Raw genomic sequence first — 25,093 nt, 5'->3', positions numbered from 1 at the left:
CTGGTGAACCGAGACAGCTGACCCCATCTCTCCAGTTTCTGGTTTGGAAGCTTTGGGGCGTGGCCCAAACATTCACATTTCTAACACGGTCCCTGCTGCTGCCGCTGGACTGGGGACCACACTTGGGGACCCACTGTTCTAGAAGCTTCCATTCAAGGTGTGAGTTGGCTCAGCCACAGAGAGGTCACCGGGTGCCAGGTTAGAAACACAGAGCCGGGCAGCTGTGGGCGCAGGGCCTGCAGTGAGAGCGCCGGCGCTGTGGGCTCGGGCCTCACCTTGGCGTGGCTGTAGATGTCCACGCAGTTGTCCGTGTTGATGCTCTTGGCACAGATGATCTCGCAGTGCCGCTGCAAGGCGTCCAGCTGGAAGAACTTGGCGGCAGACAGAAGCTATAATCGAACGAGAGAGAGAGCTTGTGAGGGGTGGTGACAACGGGGGCGCGGGGTGGACAACAAGGGAAAGCATGGTTGGGGCACAGGGAGGACGGTGCCGGACGAGACCATGCTTTCCTTTCCACCTGTCCTTCCAACATGCCGTTGCCCCTCCCTGGGGCCCGGGGCCCGGGGCTTTGTCCCTTGGGTCACACTGCTGAGTGCTGAAGTGAGGGGCTTGGGAGGGGCAGGGTTTTGTTGGGGCGGCCCCTGCTGTGCCCGACCCCACTCTGGGGCTCAGGCTGCTGAGGGCAGGCGCATCCCCACATCCTGGGGCAGGTGTTCCTGAGGTGGAGCAGCCTGGAGCCGATGCATTAATGTACGGCTCTATCTTCATCCAGGTCACGTAAAAACAGTATTCGGCATTTAGACTTTGGAGGACTTTCTAAAACGTTTACACCAGAGTCCTCGTCCTCTGCCTGTCTCCAGTCCTGGCCGGGGGAGATGTACTGGGCTGGCTACACCCTCACAGAAAGATGCTTCTAGCAGCCTCCAGAACACCTGGCATCATCCCTTCCCGGGTGAGGAAATAGAGGCCCAGAGGTCAAGTACCCTGCGAAGGTCACACAGCTGAGCCTTGCCATAGACTCTCCGTGTCTCCGACAGCCGGGCGCCCTGCTCCCACCATTGGCTGCTTTGTGGCTTCGGCCTCAAAGCTCCCAGCTTTGCTTGGAAAACTGGTCAGAATTCCACTTCCAGAAAAGAGTGGGGCCCCTCGGCCTTGGGCAGAGGGCGCGACAAGGCTGGGGTGGAGGTGGACAGGGCGGGGTGGCACATCAGTGCCAGTGATCAGGAAAAGGGCGGCCTGAGACTGAGACGTGAACCTGTTTCAGGGATGCCGTTCTCGTACAAATGACAAGGGAGACTTCATTTTCTGATTTTTTTTTTTTTTTTTTTTTTTTGTCCGATACTGGGAATTGAACTAATGACTCCTCTTAACGAGACAGGCACTTGTGCCCCTGAACTATATCCCCGCCCCTGGGTCATCTTCTGATGATGCTTTTCTGGGAGCCCCTGCACCCCCACAGTCATTAAGGTGGGGTCTCCCCAAGGGACACCGGAGAAACCCGTGCAGCTGGTGCGGGGGGAAATGGCGGTGTCCAGAGATGACTCCAGACACTGTCCAGCCACCCCTGGCCGGGTTACAGGTGCCACTCCCCGGGCTGGAACGCGGCCTGCCTGGCTCCTCACCTCCATGACCTCGTTGTTCTTGATGAGCAGGGACTCGGGGCCTCCGTAGTAGAGATACTGCATGACCAGCTGCAAGGGAGGGGTGCAGTGAGCCTGGCCGTCCCCTGCCCACCCGAGACCCCCATCCTCCCCTAGACCCCCATGGCCCAGCAGGAACCCCAGTGTCCCCCAGGGTTTCTGGCCCTGGTTCCAGGTCCGCCCAGGGCCAGATGGACAGACTGATCCTAGGCTCCAGGCCATTTTCCCCAAGTGGACAATAATCATACGTTCCTGTGGCCTGGCCCTGTCAGGCTGCCCAGGGGACACGGCCCACCTGGGCCCATCCCCGGGGCCACCTGGAAGCAATGTCTTTGTTATGACTGGACAGGCCCCAGGGTGGAGCCGCTCGGGGCCAGAGTCTCAGCATGCACTGATGGTGCCTCGATGGCCCAAGCTGGATGTCCGGCTGAGGGACTCAGGTAGCCTAACAGTGGGCTAGGCCCTGGAGCCTTGCCAGTGGCCGTCCTTTGAGCGGAATGAAGCTGGCCACAACAGCCAAGTATTCATTTTTCGGGGTGCACATTCTGACAGTCCTGGACCCCGCTCTCTGTCCAGCCGGCTTCACCCGTCTGGCTCTGTGGCAGCCGTGAACCTCAGCCTGGCGGCACTGGGCCTGGTCTGGGTGGACAGGTGGGCTGCCCTCCTCTCCCCACAGGCTGTCGGTGAGTGCTGTGGGACAGCAGCTGACAGCAAGATCTGGAGGGGACCCAGCTGCCACTTCCAAGCTGGGTGACCGGGGTTCAGGCCCTGGGAGTCCGAGCCACCATCTGTAAAGTGGGGACCAGGCCACCTCCTTCCAGGTGACGACGAAGACCAAACGCGCCTCAGGCCGGCGGGGCCTGGGGGCCTGCGGTGACAGCCCAGCCCTTTCTCCACGGCCCTGCCGCGTGCTGCCCCTGCCTGCCAGCCCCTGCACACACTCCCGGCCTACCTTTGCACTCTCTGTCTAATGTGATCAGTTTTTGTCTTGTTAGGAGTTTATTGAGATCGGTCAAACACAAAGCACACCCGGTGAGCGCGAACAGTGCCGGCTTTTAGCATCAGCACCGCGTGGCACCACCCCACCACTGTGGGGTTTTGGGACACTTCTCAGCCCAGAGAGAAACTTCCAGGTTGCCCCGCTCCACCTCTTGGCCCTGTCCCGAAGTGAGCAGATGCGAGCCGTGTGCACAAGCCCTGCCGTGTCCGGCGTCCTAGTGTGGAGTCCAGGCCTCCCCCGGCGGCCGCGCGCCCGTCCCTCGTGCTCTTGATGGCTGTCCACAGTGCGCTCTCACTGGGCCGCGTCTAGGGTGCATTCGCCAGCTCCCGGGGCCCGGGCTGCGTCCACACCCGGCTCTTTCAATGCTGCCGTGCGAATGCTCTGAGCATCGATTGCAGACGACGCCTGCGGCTCCCCTCCTGTCCTCTTCCTCCTCTGAACGGCTCTAGCCTTTTCTGCTCTACCCTCCCGCTGCTTTCCAGCTCCAGGTGTGTGTTTGCCAGACACTTCCCTTGGCATGGACACCGCCCTCGCTGGCTCAGGACGCAGCGCGGCGGTCGTGGCTCTGGGAAGCAGGGTCCCCGGGGTGGAGTCAACCTGGGAGTCTCAGGCTGGGCCTGACGGCCAGCGAGGCTGCTGCTAGCGGGATGAAGTGAGCCGCGTCGGTCAGGAGCAGCCCGTCGCTGCGGCCTCCTGTGCACACCTCTCGGCCTCCGGAGGCTTTTCTTCTTTTCCTGGAAGGGCGCCTGTCCTGAGGGCCGGCACAGCTCCCTCCCGTGGCGAGGACAGAGTGGCCAGGAAGCCCCTGGGGAGCAGTTAGAGGCTGCGGCCCCTGGGTCTGGGTCTCATTCCTCTGTGGAGAGTGAGAGCTCGGCCTCCTCCCAGGCCTCTTGCTCGGCCCCCAGTTCCTGCACAGACTCTCACGGCCCAGTCTGCTCTCTGCAGGGCTGGTGACCCCAGGGAGGACCCACGCGGCCAGCAGGAGGAGGAGGTGCTGCGGCCTGGACCTCAGCTTCGCCACAGCAGGGGTGGGCGGGGCTCTCTCTCCCGTTTCTCTTCCTCCTCGCCTTTGTCTTCCTCTTCCTCCTCTTCCTCTTCTCTTTCTTGCAGCACCGGGGACCCCAGGGCCACGTGCATGTAGGACAAGCACTCTACAACCAAGCTGCATCCCCAGCGTTTTAATTTTCCTTTGAGACAGTCTTGCTAATTGCCCAGGCTGGCCTTGAACTTTGATCCTCCTCCCTCAGCCTCCCGGGGGGCCAGGTCACAGGCACATGAGTTACTCATCTGTAGCAGCATCTGGGGCGGGTTCTGCACCTGTGTTTAAGGCGCATCCTGCCTGTGCCCAGGGGACGGGGACACCTGCAGAGCGGGCTGCCCGAGAGCACGGGTCCCACCTGGCTACAGAGGAGGAAAGGAGACAGCAGCTGGGTCCTGACCGGGGTCTGAGGCGAAGCTCTGCACTGCAGCCATCGGGAACACTGGCCCTGGTGGGACCCAGGGACACTCTTATCCCAGTCCCCAGGTGATGTCCTGAGCTTCCATGCCGGGCAGATGGGGACAAAGCCTGGCTCCATCTCCACCAGGCTGATGCTCCAGGCTTGTCCTCTCACCCGCCTGCCTCGGTGTCCCCTCTGCAGAAATGGGAGTGATGGTCCCACCAGCCACTACCCGCTGAGGCCACAGGGCCCTGCACCCCAAAGCCAGTTGGCGGTCACTCTGCCCCACTGCGGGGCCGCACTATCCTCAGGCAGCGGTGGCGAGGGGGGAGAGGGGTGGACAGGCCCAGCTCATGGAGACATCTGCCCTCCTCGTCCAGCCCCGCCTGAGGGACAGTACCAGTGGTCTGAGGTACCTGTGCTGACCTGATACTTTCTGGCTGTGCTTGGTCCTCGTGAGACCCAGAGACCCAGCTGCCAGGGACTGGCACGTTACAGATGAGGTGCAGGGAGTCTTGTCCTTTGATATCTGCGCAGGACTCTCTTTTCTTCTCTTCCTTTTTCATTTATTTATTTTTTGAGACAGGCTTTCACTAAGTCGCTGGGCTCTAACTTGTGATCCTCCTGCCTCAGCCTCCCAGAGTGCTTGGATTACAGGCCTGCGCCACTCCGGCTAGTGAGGATTCTTTATTTTCAAGTTTCAGCCATGGCCGAAGGAGTGCATCTCTCGTGGTGGAGACCCAGTGCTCAGCAGGCTTCAGGGCCGGGGTAGGGCTTGGTGCCTTCCTGGTGCCCTGTGGACAGTAGGGTCTGGGAACAGGGTCAGCAGAAGGGGAGCCACCATCTCGGGCCTGCCTCACCTCAGCTGGCTGGCCTTGCCGTGTGGTCCTGAGGCACCTTGGGACCTGGTGGGCGGTCACTGAATGCATTCTCAAATGCACCGGGCCCCATGTCCGTGCCTCGCTTGGTGATGCCTCCTCCCGGGAACATCTTGCTTCCTCCAGCCCTCAGCCCTTCCTTGGCCCCACCTTCTCCAGCTCTGATATCTGACTCCAGACCTCTTCTCGAGGGGCTTCCCGGACTTCCCTGCTCTGAACCGCCGCAGTGCTCCCTGGCCCCACTCTGGGCCCTCTCCGGACACTCACAGCCACTCTGTCTATACCTGGAGTCTCCAGAGAGGCACCGCTCACCCTCTGTCCCCAGACCCCAGCTCGGCCACCACCCAACCCCTGCCCGACTTCTCTGAGCGGCTCACCCCGGGCCCCTGCCCCCAGGGCTCACCTGGAAGATGGGGTACTTCACATAGCCGATCTCTATGCAGGTGCCATCATTGGCCGGCTTGCTGGACAGGAGGGCCTTGAACCTGTGCAACACACAGGGCGGTCAGAGACCCCCGCCCCGCCCCGCCCAGGACCCTGGCTCTGCGACCTCACGTGCACAGCCACCGATTTCTGCCTGCTCCCGCTGTGGTCCTGCACGGGCCAGGCCCTCTCAGTGGGCCGCGTCTCAAGCTTTCAAACATTTTTTTTTCTCATTTTGAGACAGGGTCTAATTTGCCCAGGCTGGCCTTGAACTCAAAATCCTCCTACCTCAGCCTCCTGAGCAGCTGGGATTACAGGTGTGAGCCACCGCACCCAGCTCACAGATGTCTGGATTTAAACCCTTCCTCTATGATGTCGTCATCTAACTGAAAGTCAAAACTCAAAAGCTAAACACTGCGCTTCGAACAACGTTGCACTGGTCCTCAGACTGGTGAGTGGCAAAGAATGGTATCTTTGAACCCTGTCATCCCCTGGCGCCCGGCGTAGGGCTGCCACTAAGGGCGCCCGTCCTGAGCTCGGGTCCTGGCTTCCCCAGTCCCCTGGCAGCCGCTGTTGGCTCCACGAGGCAGGGCGCTTGTGGCTCTGTCTCTGCAGCAGCCCAGGGCGGCCCTAAGGACCCTTGTCCTGGGGTCTTAGATGCATTTCCTGCCCAAGAACCAAACCCTGCGCCCCCGGGGGCAGAGACCCCACCCGAGGGAGCCGCGGCTCTGCTGGCTCAGGGGAAGCTCAGACGTCCGCCAGAGCCGAAGCGAGCCTCCGAGTTCTGATGAAGGGAGCTTCGAGAGAGGCCTGTCGCCTCTGTCCGGCTCTAGCCAGTGTCTTACACCGCCGGTGCTCTGGCGCTCATCCGCAACTGCAGCCAAGGGCTACGCGGGGACAGCAGGTTCTCCTCTCAAAGACCAAGGCTTCCGGGGTTTGCGTATGGCTGGGGGCACTGGGGAGGCCAGGTGCTCCCGGGAACCGGGGGTGCTGGGCACACGACCCCAGCAGCCTTCCTGGAGGCCCCCGGGCAAGGCGGTCCCCACTGTCCACTGCTCCTATGCCCATCAGGAAGGGAAGGGGCGGCAGAGCCGTGGGGGGTGACTTCCCCTTCGCTCCTACCCGACCCCGGCATCTGTGGACTCGGCCAGGGAGAAGCCAGGCCAGGCCCTGTGTGTTTGGCAGCCTGCGCCAGGCTCCTTCCTGAAACTTGGCACATGGGCGTCTTCAGGCTGCCACGGCAGGGGCCTTGGGTCGCTCACTGCACAAGGGTGCCGGGCTGAGGGGGCTCGCACCCACCACGGGGTTGCTCACAAAGCTCTGGTCTAGGCGCGGGGCTCTGTCTGCCCAGGAGAAGGGGCGCCTTGTTCTGGGTTGCGCAGGGGGGCTTCCTGTTCTCTGAAATTCTTGATTTTGAGGGCACTCTGCCAGTCCGGTGGAGCGCTCCGTGGAAATCGAGCCTCAGAGGACAGGCAGAGTGGGATGCAGCTGAGGACCGCGGGGTACGCACCTCGGGGAGGCCGTGAACAGCAGCACTTTGTGAGCGTAGAACGGCCTCCCTTCCACGAGGAAGGTGACGTCAGACATCTCCTTGTTATTGAGGAAGTGAGGGTCTACGAAGGAAGGCAAGGGAAGGGTGGGGTCAGCTGTCCCCAGGGCACCACCTGACCAGCTATACCCTGTCTGCACCGTCCCCGCTTCCTGTGTCCAGCACAGAGGGAGGGAAGACGGCGAGGGTGCGGGCTCTGCTGTGTGACCCTGGCCACACTAGTCAGCAGCTCTGCCTCAGCGTCCCTTCTGTAAGGTGGCCTTGGGAATAACCAGGGCTCACCTCTAGCACAGGATTAAGCAGATTCATGTATGTAAGTGCTTAGGAAACTGCCGGCCTGGGCGCCTCCAGGCACCGCCAAGCCGTCCACCTCACTTAATACTCTCCAGGAACGAAGGGCATCAACCTGGCTTCAGAGACAGCACCACCCTGTGACCCCAGGAGTCCCCGTAATCAGAGGGAGGTGTTGCCCCGTCCCTGTCCTCCCCAGGGGCTCCCCCAGAGTCTCTCCCCGTAACCCCCTCCACGGTCCTGGAAGCCCCGCCTGGACTGTGTGCCTTGGTTCCCCTTGCCCGGCGGTCCTGGGGCGCCAGCCTGCGCCAGGCACTCACCCAAGCGCGAGGTCTGCTTCCTCTTGATCTCCGCCAGCTTGGGGATGGGGTAGGGCCCGTAGCAGTGCGTGAAGATGACACACAGCTGCTGGCCGATCACCTCGTTCTGCGGGGGAGAAGGAGCGGTCATGTGACCAGGGCCGAAGGTCACCCGGGCAAGGGGGCCACATTTTCCTGCAGGTCCCCGAGGGGCCCAGTACTGAGAAAATAAATTTTTAATCCCAAATGCGCTTTATCAATAATCTCCAATTCTGGAAGCAGCTAATTATCCTGTCCTGTGACTGCACTCGCCACTAAGGAGACAAACGCTCCTGATTCAGCTTTCTTATGAGCTGGGTTTCTGGATCCGGGACTAATCAGTTGAATCACATCCTCCAAAAATAAAAAAGGTGGGGACGCTGTGGTCCCAACTCCAGGTGCCAAGCTTGCTCGGGGCCCCAGGAGCCCGTGCCCATCGCCCTCTGCCTCCGCGCTGGGCATGGTGCTCAGGCGGACACAGCACAGGGGTGGAAATGTGGACGAGAGGGGCTGGGAGAAACGGTTGCTCTCCGTGGCTGCCTCAGTGTCCCCTGGAGCCCCGTACAGGCTTGGTCTCCGTCCGCGGCACTGCTGGGGGCGGTGTCTGCTCTGTGAGCCGTGCCTAGAGCAGGTCCCGGCCTTTGGGCGGGTTCCTGGTGGGGACTGGGTGTGCGCCCTCCCCAGGGGCCCGGGAACCAGCCTCAGCCGACCTCTCCCTCAGGCTGGTCCTCTGGGTGCTCTGCTGTAGTACCGGAAGTTTGCTACACTCCTGGAAACTTGCTACAGTACCGGCAGGCAGCTGAGCAGTGTGCCGAGGAGGAAAGGGTTGGGACCATTCTCGGATCCGCTGCCTGGGCCCCGAGCCGGAGGACACGGTCAGCTCCGGACAGCAAGCCCACACTGTCCCAGGACGGCGGGTGAGGCTGACGGCTCCTGTCACTGCACACCGACCCTCGGGGGCTGCGGAGGAGGGGGGGGGCTCTGCTCTCCACACGGCGCCTCACAACCCAGGCGTGTTGGACGCCCTTCTCCGGACAGCATCCGGGGGCTGCCAGCCCCTGCTGGATGCAGGGGTTCTCAAACTGTGTTCCCTAGACCACAGTGTCAGCACCCTGAGTGGCATCAGAATTGGGATGCCACAGGCCTCACCCCGACTGTGGGACTTGGAAATGCAGTCATACTCTTCCCCTTAGCCTGGAGAACCACAGGAAGCATGGCCTTTGGCTTTCCCCACGTGTGATCTGGGCTGTGGGCCGTGAGGTTGCCTCCTTCCCCCAACTCCCAGCCCAGAGACACTTTTAAGAACAAAAGCCCAGCGGCCTACAGGCTGGGCTGTTGTTTGGAGCAGCGGCAGCATTCCCTGCTGCTGGGCATGGAGCGCACTGCAGGGTGAGCCTTGGGGTTGGAATCACTGCTCCCCTCTTGCCCTCAGGGCTCCACCCACAGACCCCAGTGGGGTCTGCATTCTCAGTCTCAGAGTGCTGCACGCCCTGCTTCCTGCTGGGTTCCAATCCCTGTCTCTCCTAGTGGGCACCAGGTGACTTCTGCTAACCCCCAAGGGCACTGAGGGGCACATGCGTGGCACGTGTGTCTCCCCAGCTTCCGTGCAAACCTTGAGATCCCTCCTGGCCTGCATGCCTGAGCCCTGGGATGTGACAGGTGCACCCGCGGCTGCACAGGCAGCTGGCCCGGGCCCCACTGGCGGCTGTGACTCCCTGGTCCGTCCCGGAGGGCAGTGCAGGCCGGGGGACGTGCACCGCAGCTGAGCAGTCCCGGCCCGCCCCTGTACCTTGCTGGCTTTCAGGATCTCGAACATGAGCGGCAGGCCCTGGGTGATGAGCTCCTCCGTGTACTCCTCCTCCTGGATGGTCTTGAACTCCTTGAGCAGGCACTGGATGAGCGGCCGGCGGTGCTGCTGGAAGGCGATCCGCAGGGACTCCAGCCACGTGTGCAGCGTCCAGGGCACGCCTGTGGGGGACCGCGAGGGGCCGTGTTCTCACCTGCGAGTGGGCCCTTCCCCGGGCGTCACCGGGTTTGAGACCCAGAGGCGAAGGTGCAGTGAAGACAGCCAAGATGAGCAGAAGCCGGGGCTGGGACCCCATGCACACGCGCAGGAGGGCTGCGACCCGGCACAGCCTCTGCCCTCTGCTTGCAGGGAGGAGCAGCTCGGGGAAGGGACAGTCTTGTCTGTGTTGGGGTACCCACACCCACAGGAGGGCTAAGACCCGGCGGCACCCTCAGCAGACCTCACCGGCTCCTGTACCCGCCGGCGGGTCCCCGCCTGGGTGGCAGGGCTCGGGACACGGCCTCTGCAGCTCCCCCGCGCCACCTGCTCTAATGGCAGCTGCTGCCCCTCACGGGGAAACTGAGGGCACTCGCCTCACCACTGTTCTGACAGGGGCACACCCAGCGCCAGCTCGTGGGCTACGCCCTGGACAGCCACCCAGGGAGGTGCCCCAGCCCCTGTGTGCAGGCTAAAGCCGCGGGCCAGGCTGGCCTGCTGCCGGGCACCCTCGGGCCGCGGCTCCTCCACCAGCTGAGCTCCAGGGTGATTGTTAAACATAAAGATTTCCAGCCTTTCCTGCCCAGACCCCATCAGCAGCCCCGGGGAGGTGCCTGGTGAGCTGTGGTCGCAGCTCCGAGGATGGGATTCAGAGCCAGCATCCAGGTTGGGGAGGTGGCAGGGGCTGCTGTGTGAGGACAGGGGACCGCGATCCTACTCCAGCCATTGAGGGTGTGTGTGCAAGGGTGCGTGTGTGCCTGAGTGTGCATGTGCGTGTGTGTGACAGAGACTGGCGGAGACAGAGAGATAGAGCAGACAGAGACAGACGCAGAGGCAGAGGCAGAGGCGGGGGAGGCTGGCCTCTGACCTAGCCGGGGTCCCCACACCGACCTATGCTCCTGATGTCAATGGTGACATCCACGTAGCCGTGCTCGGCGCTGTGGTACATGGCCTCCCTCAGGGCCCTCAGCTTGGCCTTGCTGTTGCGGCTGGCACACAGGGCAGGCGGGGCAGTGTCCGCCAGGTCAGTGCCCTCGGCCAGAATCTCCTCCAGGGACAGGATGTCGCTCTTCTCCTTCTCTGGCTGAGCCAGCAGTTTTCGGAACACATTCCTGTCAATCACAAACCCGAGAGGAAGACGCTCAGAGATGCAGGGGGATGGCGGGACGCCAGGGGCGACAGGCCCGTTCTGGGGTGGCAGCTTCGGGGGCCTGACCCCACAGGATGCATTTTGGGGATGGATGGGGGTGCTGTGACCGGCCTTGTTGGCTGAGTGCAGCTTGGGGCTTGGTCATTTCCAGAAGATTCTAGAGCTTTCTGCCCTTTTGACTATTAGCTTAAATCCGCTTTCCCTGGGGAGGTGTGAATGAACTGTGGTGGGCGTGGGTCCCAGAGGAAGCTCAGAAGGAAAACAGGGGGTGTGAGGGGCTTGGGTGTTTTCTGTGTGGAATCCTCTCACTTCTGATGGCAGGCACGGGTTGACATGCCACGCTAACGTGGCTGCACGGGGCTGGGAGCAAGTGAAACCAGCCGGAGTCTGCGTGGACGCGTGCTGTCTGTGGAGGGGCCTCACAGGCTGGCAGGCAGAGTCCCGGGGAGAGGATGGGTCTGGGCAGGCCTGGGAATCTGCATATTTAACAAGCCCCGCGCGGCTGCCCTAGCCTACCTGTGTCCATGGGCTGCGGCCTGGCTGAACGAGTTCATGTCCCCCTGGGGGGTGGTAGAAATCCCGTTCCTGTACATGGTTCCTATCAGGGGGTCTGCACCTCGCTCCAGCAGCAAGCTAACCAGCTCAAAGTTTCCTGCAAGCCCAGAGAGGGTGGTGCATGAGGGGTCGAAGCGGTATAGCCTCCCAGGCGCATGCAGGAGCCAGGCGGGGACAGCGGCTTACCCACGGCGGCTGCCAGCTGCAGGGGCGTCTCGGAGTAGTTCTCCTCGCCATGCTCCACAGAGCCCTCCACCTTGGCCCCGGCGTCCAGGAGCAGCTGAGGGGAGAGGGGTCATTGAGATGCTTCAGGACCATGCAGACGGGTGAGGAGCTGACGCTGTCCCCCATGGGCCATGACCTCACGCATGGGGCTGGAGGACCAGCTGGGGGCCGCCTGTGCCCTCGGGAGCCCTGGGCCGCCACGGTGTGGTCCATACAGCAGCACGGCGTGTCGTGAGGCCGCTGTCCACCTCCCCGGGCTCCTGCACCACAGTCCACTGCTCAGAAAGAGCTCCGGGGTCTGCACCGCACCGAAGCTCCCAGAAACCCGGGCTAGAAGTCCTGAGCGCCAGAATGCCAGGTCCTCCCGGCCGGGGGGTGCAGTGGCCTCTTGCAGCCACCACCTCTGGAGTTCCAAAGGACTTTGGGGACATCCATGGCCACCCAGGGCAGAGCCCCTTCTGGGCCCCTGAGTCCTCTGGACAGGAATTAGGAAGCGGCTGAGTGAGCGTCCAGAAGTTTTGCCTCTCAGGATCTCATCTGGTACAAGGGACGGTACCCAAGCCTCTTAAAGGTGGCAGAGCCTATCCATGCCACCTCCCTGCCCAGTGGGCACCTGGGGCACAACCAGGCAGTCCATCCTGGGACTTCCATGATGGGTGGCACCATGCTGGGGAGGTGGCCTGACTGCCGAGTCACTGTTCCCACTCCCGATGACTGCCTGGTAGGCACTTGTGGCATCTCTGTCCCTGCACTACCATCTGTTGCTTCCTCCTTATCCTCGTCTCCTGGGAGGGGACAGGAATGACGCTCTATGGCCAGAAGCCACCCACCTCCAGGGTGACCTGTGAGAGCCTAGCCTCCCAGAACGTCGCTTTGGACCTGTCCTTGGGATTCCTGTTACCCAGGAAAAACCAGGGCTCCTGTGAGGACCCAACCCCACCTGGCTGTCCCTGCACACCACTCCTGCTCTGCAGAGACTTCCAAGGCCTGGCCATGGAGAGGAGGCAAGCACCCGCTGTCCCGAAGCTCAGCAGCCCCTGGGTGCCAGGCATGGCCAGACCCACTCACTGATCCCTCTGCTCCCACGAACCAAAGACCAGCCACAATCCTGGACGCATGGAAAGCGACTCACTGGACCCCAGCTCCACCTCAGCCAGTACAGTGCGAGGAGACACGTCTCCGTGCCGGGACCTATGACGTGGGCTCGTCACCAGGAGCACACGCTAAGGCCCGGCCCCGGCTCTCTGGATCGGAGCCTCCAGAGTGGGGCCCAAACCAGCACTGTCTGGAAATACCCCCTTGTCCTCTGGGTGCTTCTCCCCGTGGGTGGAAACCCCTAGATTCCATGAAACACCGGTCCCGCCTCAGGGAGGCTCCGAGCGTCCCCAGAGGGGACAAGTCTCCTGTTCACATGACAACAGGCAACGCAAGCAAATCACAAAGTCACAGCTGAGGTCCCACCCCCACGGGCAGCCAGGAGGAGTGTCTGCGGGTGCCCCTCTGTGAGGCTGTGTGTGGGCCATGATGATTTCATATTGGTTAAAGCTGGGCCGAACAGACCATTACCTATGATATTTTAACCCACGGATGTAGATATGAATTTCCTCCATTTAATTGCAGTTAACCAATATGAATGTCTTAGGGAAGATGCATGCTGGGAGATGTGTAGAGCTGCACCCGAGAGGCAAAACGAAAGGTCAGATGTGGAAGGGAAGTGCGTTAATACCTGAACTACAGGAATATGTCCATGCAACACGGCAAAAGTCAGAGCCGTCCAGTGGCGGGTCTCGGGGTGGACGGATGGATATTTATGAGGAGTACTGACAACCTACAAACAAACGAGGTTATTTTCAAAACGTGACCTTTGCAGTTCTTGGCTAGCAAATCTGACCTATCCGTGGTGGCACGTGTGGGCTGGACACACACAGACAAGGGCTCCCAGGCGGTGCTGGGGACGCTGACGACTGGGGACTTGCCCTGCGGGACACCCTAAAGTCCGGTCACTGGAGCTGGCCTTGGTCGTGCCTGTGTATGTAAGAACAGAGCCGGAGGCCACCTCCAAAAGTTGGCCCTTGGAGGACCACTCTGGGGATTCCGTCTAGAGGGGAGAGAGAAAATTTCCCAGTGACTTTTGTTCTCCGTGCCCCCGCAGGGACGACTTTGGATCGTATCCCGGGACAAGCAGTGATGGGGGTACAGTGAGCCCCCCTCCTCCTCCTCGCCTCTCCCCTGCCTCCTGCTTGTGGGGGTGGCTCCGGGAGCTACAGGGTGTCCGACAGCGGTAAGGCTCACTACCAAGCCATCCTCACTGTCCAGGAGGCTCTCGGGACGGCGGCCCCTCCAAGCTTCGCTCTGGGCCAGACCATCAGACCCGGGGGAAGGGGCTGCTGCTGCACACGGCTCTCTCCAGCCTGGCCCTGGCTCTTTGCTGGCTTCCTGGGGGTCAAGGCCCCTCTTGTAGCTGGGAGCATGGGTCACACCAGGGCTGAGCCTCCCGGGGCTGGGCTCTCAGCATGGGCCCAGGGGCCTGGCGTGGTCCTACATGCTCATAGCCACCCTTGCTCTTCTCCCGGTGTTCCTAGACTGTGTGGCTGGGACACCTGTAGTGTAGCTCACTAGACCATGGATCAGCTGGCGGGGAGGACAGGAGACCCTCACCTGAACCCAAGCACAAGCCTCAGAGCAGGGGAGGAAAATCCCCAAAGCTGTCTAGATCTAAATCTGCCTAGTGTATGCTTTCCTCAGATGAACTTAAAGCTCACTAATTAAAAAAAAAAAAAGCACAGTACAGAGACTGCAGGGGCACCTAATTTTGGACTTTAAAGTTTCCTGAAGTCCCTGGCTGAAGGCTGAGCGTGCCAGTCTCTCTGGGCCTGAGGCTGCTGAGTTGGCCGGGAAGAGCAGGTCTTCGGGTCAGCAGAGAATGTGGCCCGACGTTCCCAGTGTTAGGGGAAGGTAGACCAACTAACCCTAGTGGAGTCTCAAGCCTGCCTGTGCTGGGCTCTCTGTCTGTCCTCCCAGGAACTGTGCATGGTACCACTGGACTCCCAACTCACAGACGGGAGCAGAAGGTTCCCCCAAAGCAAGTCACCCTAAGTCTGTTCAGTTCCAAAGCCTGTGGGTAGCGGGGACACACAGGGTTCCTTGAGGAAGCCCGGATCAGCTTGAAGACCTGTGGGCTCAGCCAGCGAGGTGAGCCTGTCCGGATCTGGTGGGGGAGCTAGAGGGGCTGGGTACCTCGGCTGGAGGGCCAGGTGCCTTCTGCTTGGGTCAGGCAGAGGGGACGGGCTGGCAGCTCAGGGAGCTCTCTGCCCAGATCCCGGAAGGAACAGATCAGAGGGTGCAGCTGGCACCACCAGGACAGCAACAGCAGGGCCACCTGCAGGGGCGGGGTTGCTCGAATTGCGACCCAGGTGGAGGCGGCTCCCGGGAGTTGGCCAGCTGGGGCCTTGGGATGGACAAGACCATCTTGCCAGGACCACGGCCACCGAGAGGGCGAGAAATGACCTATCTGTCCAAGGGCAGTCCCGCAGTGGTGGCCCCACGAGGCCAGCCCCCCTCTCCTGGCTCGCCGGGGGCCTCGCGGCCCTCTGGCCCTCGCGGCCCTCTGGCCCTCACCTCCACATTCAGGTCAGCTCCGGCGTCCAGCAGCATCTGAACCATCGCCTCGTCCCCACGGACGCAGGCGTGCATCAGGGGGGTCATGCCCTGCGGTGAGTTAAACCAGAGAACGGACAGCGTTTACAAGGTGGCGGTGGCCAGTCAGCAAACACAAAGGGAACGTCCCCGCGTGTGTCGGGGCTGCGCTCGAGCGCGAGACCCAGTGTGGCTCATGGGCCGCGGCCCCCATGCTCTGGAAATCCTGGTGGGGGCGAGCAGGGAGCTCACACTGCCGCCGGCGTTTCTCTTTGCTCGAGTTGAGGGCTTTCCTTCGCTCGTCTGTTTCAGGGAAGAAGGGACCTATGCTGTTTGTGAAAACAAGCAGCTGATTTCAAGTAGGGCTCTCGGGACTTCCTGGGTTCTGCGGTATCAGCCCCAAGCATCTAACTGATGAACACAGGTTCCTTGACATTTTCTCTTTCACAGTGTAATGAGCGTCCTCTGGCTCTGTGGAAGCTGCCGGTCAGCATCAGGGGTACCGGGATGCCTCTGAGCCTGTGATGTCCCTGTCACTGACATCGGCTTGACAGAGTCATTTATACGCAGGAGGCAAGCGAAGGAGGAACGGCTTTCGGGAGTAGCTTATTATAAATGCACCCATGGCCAACAGGAGGGAGGGAGGGACGGTGCCCCACCCAGCAGCGTCGAGAAGGAAGCTATTTGGGAAAACAAGGCAGAGCCTTATCTCACAGCATGCGCCAAAGTCACTGCTAGTTTGTTTAGAGATCTCGAAAAATGTACAATCAATAAAAGATACCTCACTGGCCTCTGGATCTACTTCCAATCATAAACATCACAGAAGAAATCAGAAAGGAAAATGATAAAACTGAGAACACGATAAACAAAATCAAAGATAAGCAATAAACAGAGACATATTTGGTACATTACGGCAAGTATATAAAGAGCTCTTCTCAGTAAACAAGAAGAGCAGTAAACTCCGCTGAGAAGCAGGCAGGGCCACAGGGAAAGCGGACAGGCTGGGGAGGCTGTGAGGAGACTGAGCCCGGGGCGGTGACTTAGGACAGGCGGAGGCTTCTGAGGCGCCACTTCCGCTTTTAAGTTTCCCTCATGAAATAATCAGAGACTTGAACACAGACTGGTGTGAGTGAGTTTAGCCCAGCATTATTAGCAAAAATAATTAGAGCAAGTGAAATACCCAGCCCATGAGCTACGGCTCGCGAATAAACAATGTGACTGTTCTCTGCCATCGTCAGAAGTGATTTTTAGAGCATTCAACACTATTGCAAGCTACCTTTTGTATAAAACACTTGAAAAGGCGATGTGGTAAATCCCTGGATTGTAAAAAACAACATAAATGTGTGTGCGCTTGTGTGACAATTAGGGCTCCCTGGTGCAGCTCAGGAGAAACACTCGTCCTAAGTGGACAGTCCCCATCCCGCTCTGGCACTGCCAGGGGCTGCCCATCTGCCCTCGCAGCCTGCTGTCTGCCACTCGCAGTGCAGCCTCCGTGTCTGCCCCCTTCCCCCAGGTGTCGCTCTGGCTGTGGACACCAACACCTCTCCCTGCGTTGCTTTGAGGATCTGGGGCGGATCTGCCTATCTCTGAGGTGCCTCCGGGGGTCTCCAAACTGACCCACATGTCTCAAAGTTTGGTTGACTCGGCCTGGACATGTCCTGTGCAGTAACAGGGAGACGGGTGCGGCGCTGACAATAATCACACTGGCAAAGGACTCAAAGGATGTGCCCTGAAGGTACACGGTGGTCATCTGCCTTGGGCACTGTCTCCTTCCTGGAAAAGATTTATTTTTCTCTCTTCCATTTCAGCTGCAATAATCATGTGCTACTTCTATAAAGATGGACAAGAGTATTTGTATATTTTAAAACCCAAAACCAAAAAGTCTTAAAGGAAGAAAGCAAGCCCCCTGGGCGGCCGGCAGAGGGCGCCCGGGCAGCGCGGCGCGGGGCAGGTGGTGCCGTACCTGTTCGCTCATGGTGTTGATGCCGTCCGGCCCCAGCAGGGACACTGCCTGCTTCACCAGGTCTGTCCGCCCGCAGTTCAGCATCCTGAAGCCCAGGTCCTGCTTGAACTTGGCTTCGATGGCCACCGCGTCCAGCTTCCGGGAGGCGCAGAAGCAGTCATCGGCCCTGGGGAGGGAGGGACAGTCAGAGCGTTTGGGGCCTTCCGGGGCATCATGTGCTTTGCGTTTGCTTTCTGGTCCCTTGCCAATTCCCAGGCTCCCAAGGGAGCCACTGCCTCCTGGGGTCCCTGCATCCTGTCCCTCCAAGCCGCTGTGGCCGGCCTGGCCCGGGGGGGGGGACGACCCTGAGCTGAGTGCCACAGGGTGACTAACGGCCAGACGCTTGGGCAGGCCAGGTCCTCTGCTCCAGGCCCCACGCAGGCGCATGCACCAGGAACAATCACCGCCCTCTCAACCTGCGGGTCAGACAAGCACCGGCCCCCAGGGCTGCGCAGTCTGCAGGTGTGGGCGGTAGCCTGTGTGTCAGCTGCGTCCCCGTCAGCAAGGGCAGCTCCGACTGCTGCCCGTTCACCCGTCGGACGCCTCCTGCCAGGCTGGGGGCTTTGTGTGCGAGTCTCTGTCACATCCTGCAGCCTGCGAATGTCAAGTGCAAGCTGAGCAGACACAGGCAGAGGATTCCCTCCAGTCAGAGCACAGCAAGACCGCAGGCCATGAGAGGAGCCGGCCCACAACAGCCAGGGCTATGGGAGCTGTCCGCCAGCCCACAGCTCAGGGACAGACGCCAGGGAAGTGGTGGGGAGGAGGCGGCCACGCAGACATTGCTGGCAAAAGCTGGCACTGCCCTGGCTGGGCGAACCTGTCCTCCAGCTGCTTACTGCATAAGATCACCTGCACTGGTGTCCCGCCCTGGGAGCCCACTGGCTGGAAAGACAGGATACAGCACATGTTGTCTTAAGCCCATGTGGCAGGTGGGGCACGGGGGTGCCGCCTGTCATCCCAGCACCTGGGGAGGCCGAGGCTGGAGGACAGGAAGTTTGAGCCCAGCCTGGGCTACTTAGTCTCTCAGCAAGACCCTGTCTCAAAGTGAACAACAAAACAGGGCTGAGGTGCTCAGTGGGAAGGGCCTGGGCCCCATCTCCCATACCGCGAGAAAAAGTCACAGGGCGAGTGAAGGGTGAGGGATCGGAGACGGAGGTTACCCAGCAAACGCACCATAGGAGCGGCAGGAAGTGGCCACGCACAGCAGGAGTGTCCAGCAGCGGGTCGTGGGGAGCCGCACTGCAGATCAGGGACAAGAGGTGGGGTGGGAGGGGCAGAGGCATCCCTAGCAGGGCCGGGTGCGCAGACAGACGCAGCGCCCCAGGGCGGCCTTGGGGGTGGCAATGTTTCCGGGGCAGGATCTGGACAGAGAGGCCCACGGGCCCAGGCGCTCACCCTCACACTCGCAAGGGCTGCTGAACGGCAGGCAGCGAGGTGGGGGTGCCACCTCTTGCCAGCAGGAGGGTGGGCGGGAGGCGCCCCAGAGGCAGGCAGACTGTCAGTGCTGAGCTGACCAGCTGAGCAGCAAGCAGGACGAGATGGGGACCGAGTGAGAACTGCGGTTCAGGGACAGGGCCCAGCACGGGCTCTTTTTCCTTCCTTGCAGTGCCTGCTCCCCGCGGTGACCTCAGGAGCAGGGCTGCCCCCACTTCCTCTCGTGGTGCAGGGTGGTGCGGCCTCACAATGTGCCATGTGGGGAAGGCAGGGGCGGGGAGGGACGATCTCCCTTCTGCCCCTGGAGGAGCCAAGAAGGTGACTTGCTGCAGGACGTTTGTGTCAGGCCAGGAGCTGGGCAAAGACTGAGGGCTGGACAGCCACGGGAGCCTCAGGAAGCAGACAGAAGCTGGAGCCGGGCTCCTCCCGATCCACCCTTCCTCCCTTGCTGCTCGGACCCAGCAGCGCAGCTTCCTGCCACCAGAGGGCGCAGGCGTGGTGCAGAAGGGCCCAAAAGGGTGGCCATGGCCCGGGAGAGCCGTCAGGCCAGGCTGCCAAAGGCCTGTTTGTTTGCAGCCCTGAGGGGACCGTGGAAGTACGGAGGGCACCAGGCTGCACAGACCTGGACTCCAGGACAAAGGCCTCCCAGTGGCAGGTGTGGGAGGCAAGACCACTGCCCCCCAGCCACTCTCCTGGGAGGACCACGGACCAGGCTGGCAGAGGGTGAGGCCCAAGCGTCCGGGCAGAGGGCCTCAGGGCGCAGAGCGGGCAGGGCTGTGAGGTCAACTGGCCCAGCTCTCCGGGGCTTGGGGCTTGGTTCCCGGGCTGGGGGTGCCAGCTGACGCAGGTAAAGGACACCCGCGTCACAGAGTGATCTGCTGTCCCCTCTTCAATCGGGGGAGAGGCGGGGCCGTCTGACTGTGGACACGGGGTGCACACACGTCTGTCTCCAGAGGGAAGCAGAGGCCCTGGCACGGTGGTGGGCTCACCCCAAGACCAGTGGTTCCTAAAAAAGGCTACAGAAGGAGCTTCAGAGACCACGGAGAAGGCAGCGGAGGTTCAGGGACAGCACAAGGGCCTTGGGCGAAATCAGGGAGGCCTTAGGAAGGGAGCGGAGTCTGGACCCGAGGTGGGCAAGGACGCCCACCAGCAGGCCTCAGAGTCCCCATCTGAGGACAAGGGTGCCGCAGGTGGCTGTCACCCAGACAACCCCGAGGTCCTGTGCCTGCCTCCTCTGTCCCCAGGCCCCTTCTGATCGCCTCAGGGCTCAGGGACTCACTGCAGTCAGCCTTTCCGATTTTGTCTTTTCCTTCCTGCAGGCCCAAGGTCCTGAGCCCCGTGAGTGTCAGGCGCCTCCTGTGGACAGGGGGGCTCAGGAGGAGGGAGACAGACCCAGAGCCCCAGCACTCAGGCGCGTCAACAGATCTTCCAAAAGCGTCAGAAGTGTTTACCAGCTCCGAGGTCCTTGATTTTAATTAGAAAGAGACAAATGGCAAGAAAATTACTGCAGCTAAGATGATGCTAATCTTTATTACAGGAAGCTGACGCTGACTGAACACTCACTACTGAAACCTAAGCGCTTCCTGTGCATTCACTAAGCCCACGATCTAAGTGCTATTGGAAGCCCACTCCAGAGACAAGGAAACTGAGTCACGGAGCTGGCTAAGGGCTGAGCAGGAGTAGTTTGAGGGACCTGACACCCCACTCAGCCCCTCAGTGGGGCCCGGAGCCTCTGTCCTGCCCACGTGTCCCACACCCAACTCAACTCCACCTCTTTGCACTGAGGTCCCTCAGAGCTTTCTCGGGGACCTTGCCCCACACCCCAAGTCTGTCTGGTCACTCCACTGGGTCATCGCAGCAGTCTACCAGGCACTCATGTCAGACTGGTTGCACACCGTGTCCCTCTGCTGGCCGGTGCTTTACCACCAAATCCCAAATCTGCTGCTCCCCTGCCTTCCAGCGCCCCGTCCTCAGCCCCAGGTGGCTCTCGGGCCTTGAGTGAGGTGACAGCCTCGGCCACGCCATCCCCGCCACAAGGTCAAGCTGAGCTCAGGACAAGGACCGGAGCCATGCCACACTCCTGCTGAAAACCTCCTGCCACCTTCCAGGCTGCCAATGAGAAAGCCACTCTGCAGGCGCGGCCTGAGGGGCCCACCTGCACCTCAGTTCCCGCCCCTTCCTCTGCCTCCTGCCCCTTCACAGGCCCAGGGCAACCTTGCTGCAGACTTTGCCCTGCAGAGCGGGCGGCGACCGACCACTCGTCTCCACACCCTCCTGCCCCTCCACTCACCACCTCCCAGCCAGCCCCGTGCGTCACCTTTCACAGTCCGTCAGTCTTTCATTTACTGGTTTTTTTCATTTACTGGTTTTTCAGTATGCAGTTCAGGCTGGCCTTGAGCTCACTTTGTAGCCCAGGCTGGCCTCGATCTTGCAATGATCCTCCTGCCTCAGCCTCCCGAGAGCTGGGATTACAGGCGTGCGCCACCACGCCCGGTGTCATTTACTTTTTAAAGTTGGTTTCTTCCACCAGCATCTCCCTCTCCTGGGTGGGACCACCTTGGCCGCTCTGCTGTAGCTGAGACAGCGCAGCACCAACCCATGGAGAGGCATGCACCACCCATCATCCACTCTTTTCTTTAAAAAAGCAGTTAATTTAATCATAATCCATCGCTAAAATTGGATCTGCTTTGGGGTGTGATGTGATGTTTGGAGACGTCCATGCCTTGTGGAATGGCCGCGGTGATACATGCATTGTATCGCAAGCTGGTCATTTGTGGAGAGAACACTTCAGATCTGCTCTCAGCAGTCTCCCAGGTACAAGTAACCACAGTGCCCGTGGCATCCCTCAGGTCTCTTGACTTTCTTCCTCGGGCCTCACTGAAAACTTGCCTGCTTTGACCAACATCTCTCTGGTCTCCCTCCACACGGCCAGGCCCTGGTAGCTGCGTTCTACTCTTTCTAGGCGTTCAATCTTTTCAGGTTCCGTATGTAACTGAGGTCATGGGGTATTTCTTTCTGTTCCTGGCTTATTTTACTTCACATAACGTCCTCCAGTTTCATTTATGCTGTCAAGTGACAGGGTTTCCTTTTTAATGGCAGCATAGTGCTTCGTCACACATAAAGGCCATGTTTCCTTTATCTATTCATTTGCAGAGGGACAGGGAGGTTCAGTCTGTATCTTGATATCCTGGCTGTTCTGAACAGGGTTTCAGTGACACAAGAACACAGAAACTCTCCTCCATAAAATGATGTGTTGCCTTTGGATTTATGCCCTGCAGCAGCATTGCCGGATCAGATGTAGCTCTATTTACTTTCTGTGTTTTGAGGACCCTTCCTAATGCTTCCTGCCATAGCTGTGCTAACTTACGTTCTCAGCAGCAGTGTGTAGGAGTCCTTTTCCTCATACCGTTGTCAGCACTTAGCTCTTTGACAGCAGCCATCCCGACAGTGTGAGCAGCACCATCCTGTGGTTTTGAGTTCACTTCCCTGAGGATTAGTGCCGTCGAGGATTTTTCGTGCACACTTTAACCATCTCTGTGCTTCCTCTGAGACATGTCTGCTTAGGCCCTTTGCTCATTTCTAAACTGAGTGGTTTGTCGTCTTGCTTTGGATCGAGTTCCTTCTGCATTTTGGCGAGGAACCCCTTCAGATTTGTGTTTGCAAGTGTCTTCTCCCATTCTGCAGTTGTCCATTCATGCTGTTGACTGTTTCTTTTGCTGTGCTTTTGACTTCAGTGCAATCTATTTTTGCTTTTGTTGCCCATGCTTTTGGGGACATATCCAAGGAGTCACTGTAAAAAGCAACTCATGGAGTTTTTCATCTATGTATTTTTAAAGTGGTTTTATTGTTTCAGACCTTATGTTTAAGTGTTGAATTCATTTGGAGTTGATGTTTGTATACGGTGTGAGTTAAGGGTCTAATCTCATTCCTCTGCATGGACATAGCCACTTTTCCCGACACCACGTATGAGGAGCATGTCTTTTCCCTGCTGGGGGGTCTTGGTGCCATTCATTCCCGAGAGCGGGGCCCCAGGAAGCACCTGCTTATCAAGAATCCTGGGGACCCATGGAGCAAATAAAGCCCGTAGCTCCTGAACTTTACAGTAAGGCAGGCAAGCAGACCAAAGCAGGTAGGAAATATTTTTCACTGAAGCCTCTGAAGGCACGGTTTTCTGTCCAGCCTGGTTTGTTGGAAAAGGTAACTACAAAAAGAGAAGCAAAATTCCTGCAAACCCAGCTCAAGGGTTATTTATTCTCTGCAGAGTCCCCGGAGGATCTTGGCTCCCATCATCCTGTAGCTCCCCATGGCCTGAACCCGCAGGCGAGCCTCCTCTGTGCCTGCCTGTGCATGCAGAAATCTATTAAGCCAGGCACCCAGGGCTTTACCAGAAGGTGACCAGCTCTGTGGTTTTCCCTGGAGTGGCTTCCTGCGGTGCAATAAAAACCTGATCAATTTAAGCAAGCAGCCAGCAACATTTCTCAAGTGCCCTGGTCCCGAGAGACTGGCTTGATATCTTCCCACTGTGCAGACAGAGAGATGTCTGGGGCTGGGGATTTAGCTCAGCGGCACAGCACCTGCCTGGCAAGCGCAAGGTCGTGAGTTCGATTCCCGGTACCAGAAAAAAACCAAAACAAAACAAAAAAATAAAACAACAGAGAGATGTCTGCAGAGGGCTTTGCCCTCAGGAAGGAGTGGATTGGGGCGGAGAGTTGATGCACCTCATGTGACCAATCCGTGCCGGTGACACCCGGATACCTGTGTGCCTGTTATCCTCTAGTGCTACACACAAGTTAAGAGCACGAACTCAGCGTCTCACTGCTGGATTCAAACCCCAGCCCTGCCACTTAGTGACGATGTGGTCTTGCGGCTCATTCCTTAACTGCTTTACTGTGAAGCCAGCGTGGTAACAATACCGCACCCTCCTCCCGGGACGCTGGGTGCGAGCGAACGAGATGCTCCACGTAGAGCACGAGGAGAGTGCAGTGCGCAGCACACAGGTCTTCCCAGACGCTGAGACCTCATGTCACAACCATAAATCACAGAGCAAAACGCGCCTGCGCGGAAAGGACAGGCTGTGCTCGGAAGAGGCGAAAGCAGAGACGGACTTAGGACACTGTGGACAAAGTGCTCCTTATGCCTCAGAGAGACCCCGCCACAAACACCCCTGCACACGAGGCAGCCCCCGTGGTGGGGAAGCCTGGACCCCGGAGAGGCTGCGCCTGGGCAGTATGGCTCTGCGAGCGGCCGGTGACCCCAGGGCTGGGGACAGAGTCAGGGAGAGCACAACACAGCTCTGGGACGCTCAGCAGGCGAGGAAAGGCTTCCTCGGGCGCCATGGACCCCTCACAGGGACACCTATCCCTGGGCCCTGCCCTCGGTTCCCACATGGCCCCAAGGCCACCATCAGCAATCAGAGCCACCCTTCGCAGCGCCCTCTTGGTAGGCCAGGCCTCGGCGCCGTGCCACTCCTGCCCCCTGGGCTGATCCATCCTGGAAGGAGGTCACCGCTCCTCTTATTATTTGCCAGTCTCCGGGGACGGTCCGAGTGTGTGACACCACAGCCTGTGTTCTCACAGAGGCAGCAGAGCTGGGGACCAAGACCCGGGTTCACCTCCTTTGTCTGCTTCTTACTTGCAGTGGGAACTTGGGTGGGTGCTGACCACTCCCGGCCTCAGTCTCCCATCTGTAAAATACGCCTGTCACTCTCTGTAGTGAGGTCAGCGGAAGACACGGGGATGAAGCCGCACAGAGCGTGATGGTCACCGGCCCCACCGCCTCCCTCCTCCGGCACAGGGTGCTGCAGCCCAGGTGGGGCCTCCCTGGCTGCCAGGGCCTCGCCCGTGCTCTCGGGCGCCCGGAATGAGTGAGCCTGGCCACACGGCCCAGTTGGCGGTGGCTCCTGAGGCCTCGCGCTGCCCCGCCTGGGCTCCCAGCCCACAGAAGGTGCTGGAATCAAGCGCTGCAGGGCGTGGGCTGTGCACTGGCTGCCACGGGGCCGGGAGAGAGCTCGTGGCCCCACCTGGGGCGCTGTGGTGCTGGGTTCTCTCGGAAGATCCCACAGATCGCGTGATGGGGCCGGCTGCAGCCCAGGGAGCCTGACTCAAGCTTCAACCATGACCAAACCCAAAGGCAGACTCAGGGCCCTACAGCAGGCCTCAGGCTCAGGGCTGCAGCTCTCCCGGGCTCCTCAGCCCTCCACGCAGCCCAAGCTGCCTCACCACAAAGTCCAGTGTGACTTGTGTCTGTGTGAGGTCCAGCCCTCTGCTCCTGGAAGTGGAGGCCAGAGTTCAAAGGACAGGCCGCCGCGATCCCACACTCACGCCCTGTGCACAGGGTCCGGCTACAGGCCAGCCCCCTGGAGGTGGTCCCGTCACCCAGGCTGTCGGCGGGAAGGAGGGATCCAGAATAGCCTCCTGCCCTGGGCTCTGGCCGGCTGTGGTCCTGTGGCAGGGGACGACACTGCGATGCTCTGACTCTTCCTTAAGAGGCACACAAGTCTTCACTGTGACCCACCTGTCCTGTCCTGTGATC

General features: G+C 60.2%; 1 protein-coding gene across 3 annotated transcripts in view; it reads right to left on the bottom strand.

The window, feature by feature from the left end:
* Btbd11 (BTB (POZ) domain containing 11) overlaps positions 1-25,093 on the bottom strand; it is a 176,668-nt gene that overhangs the window by 3,314 nt on the left and 148,261 nt on the right. For 2 of the 3 annotated variants that reach the window (XM_005374637.2, XM_005374639.2), the window contains 12 exons: positions 17,090-17,255; positions 15,109-15,198; positions 13,217-13,318; positions 11,452-11,545; positions 11,227-11,362; positions 10,452-10,672; positions 9,348-9,526; positions 7,541-7,646; positions 6,891-6,993; positions 5,361-5,442; positions 1,623-1,691; positions 276-389 (listed from right to left, as the gene is read on the bottom strand). In XM_005374637.2, the coding sequence (XP_005374694.1) occupies positions 276-389; positions 1,623-1,691; positions 5,361-5,442; positions 6,891-6,993; positions 7,541-7,646; positions 9,348-9,526; positions 10,452-10,672; positions 11,227-11,362; positions 11,452-11,545; positions 13,217-13,318; positions 15,109-15,198; positions 17,090-17,255 (1,462 nt within the window). The remainder of the gene's footprint in view (positions 1-275; positions 390-1,622; positions 1,692-5,360; positions 5,443-6,890; positions 6,994-7,540; positions 7,647-9,347; positions 9,527-10,451; positions 10,673-11,226; positions 11,363-11,451; positions 11,546-13,216; positions 13,319-15,108; positions 15,199-17,089; positions 17,256-25,093) is intronic. The other variant, XM_005374638.2, reaches the window with a different exon arrangement.

The sequence above is a fragment of the Chinchilla lanigera genome, unplaced genomic scaffold (genome assembly GCF_000276665.1).
Source record: "Chinchilla lanigera isolate Chin_1 unplaced genomic scaffold, ChiLan1.0 scaffold00004, whole genome shotgun sequence".
Classification (NCBI taxonomy): domain Eukaryota; kingdom Metazoa; phylum Chordata; class Mammalia; order Rodentia; family Chinchillidae; genus Chinchilla; species Chinchilla lanigera.
The sequence above is the reverse complement of the archived record's forward strand: the minus strand, read 5'-3'. Positions and strand labels throughout refer to the sequence as shown.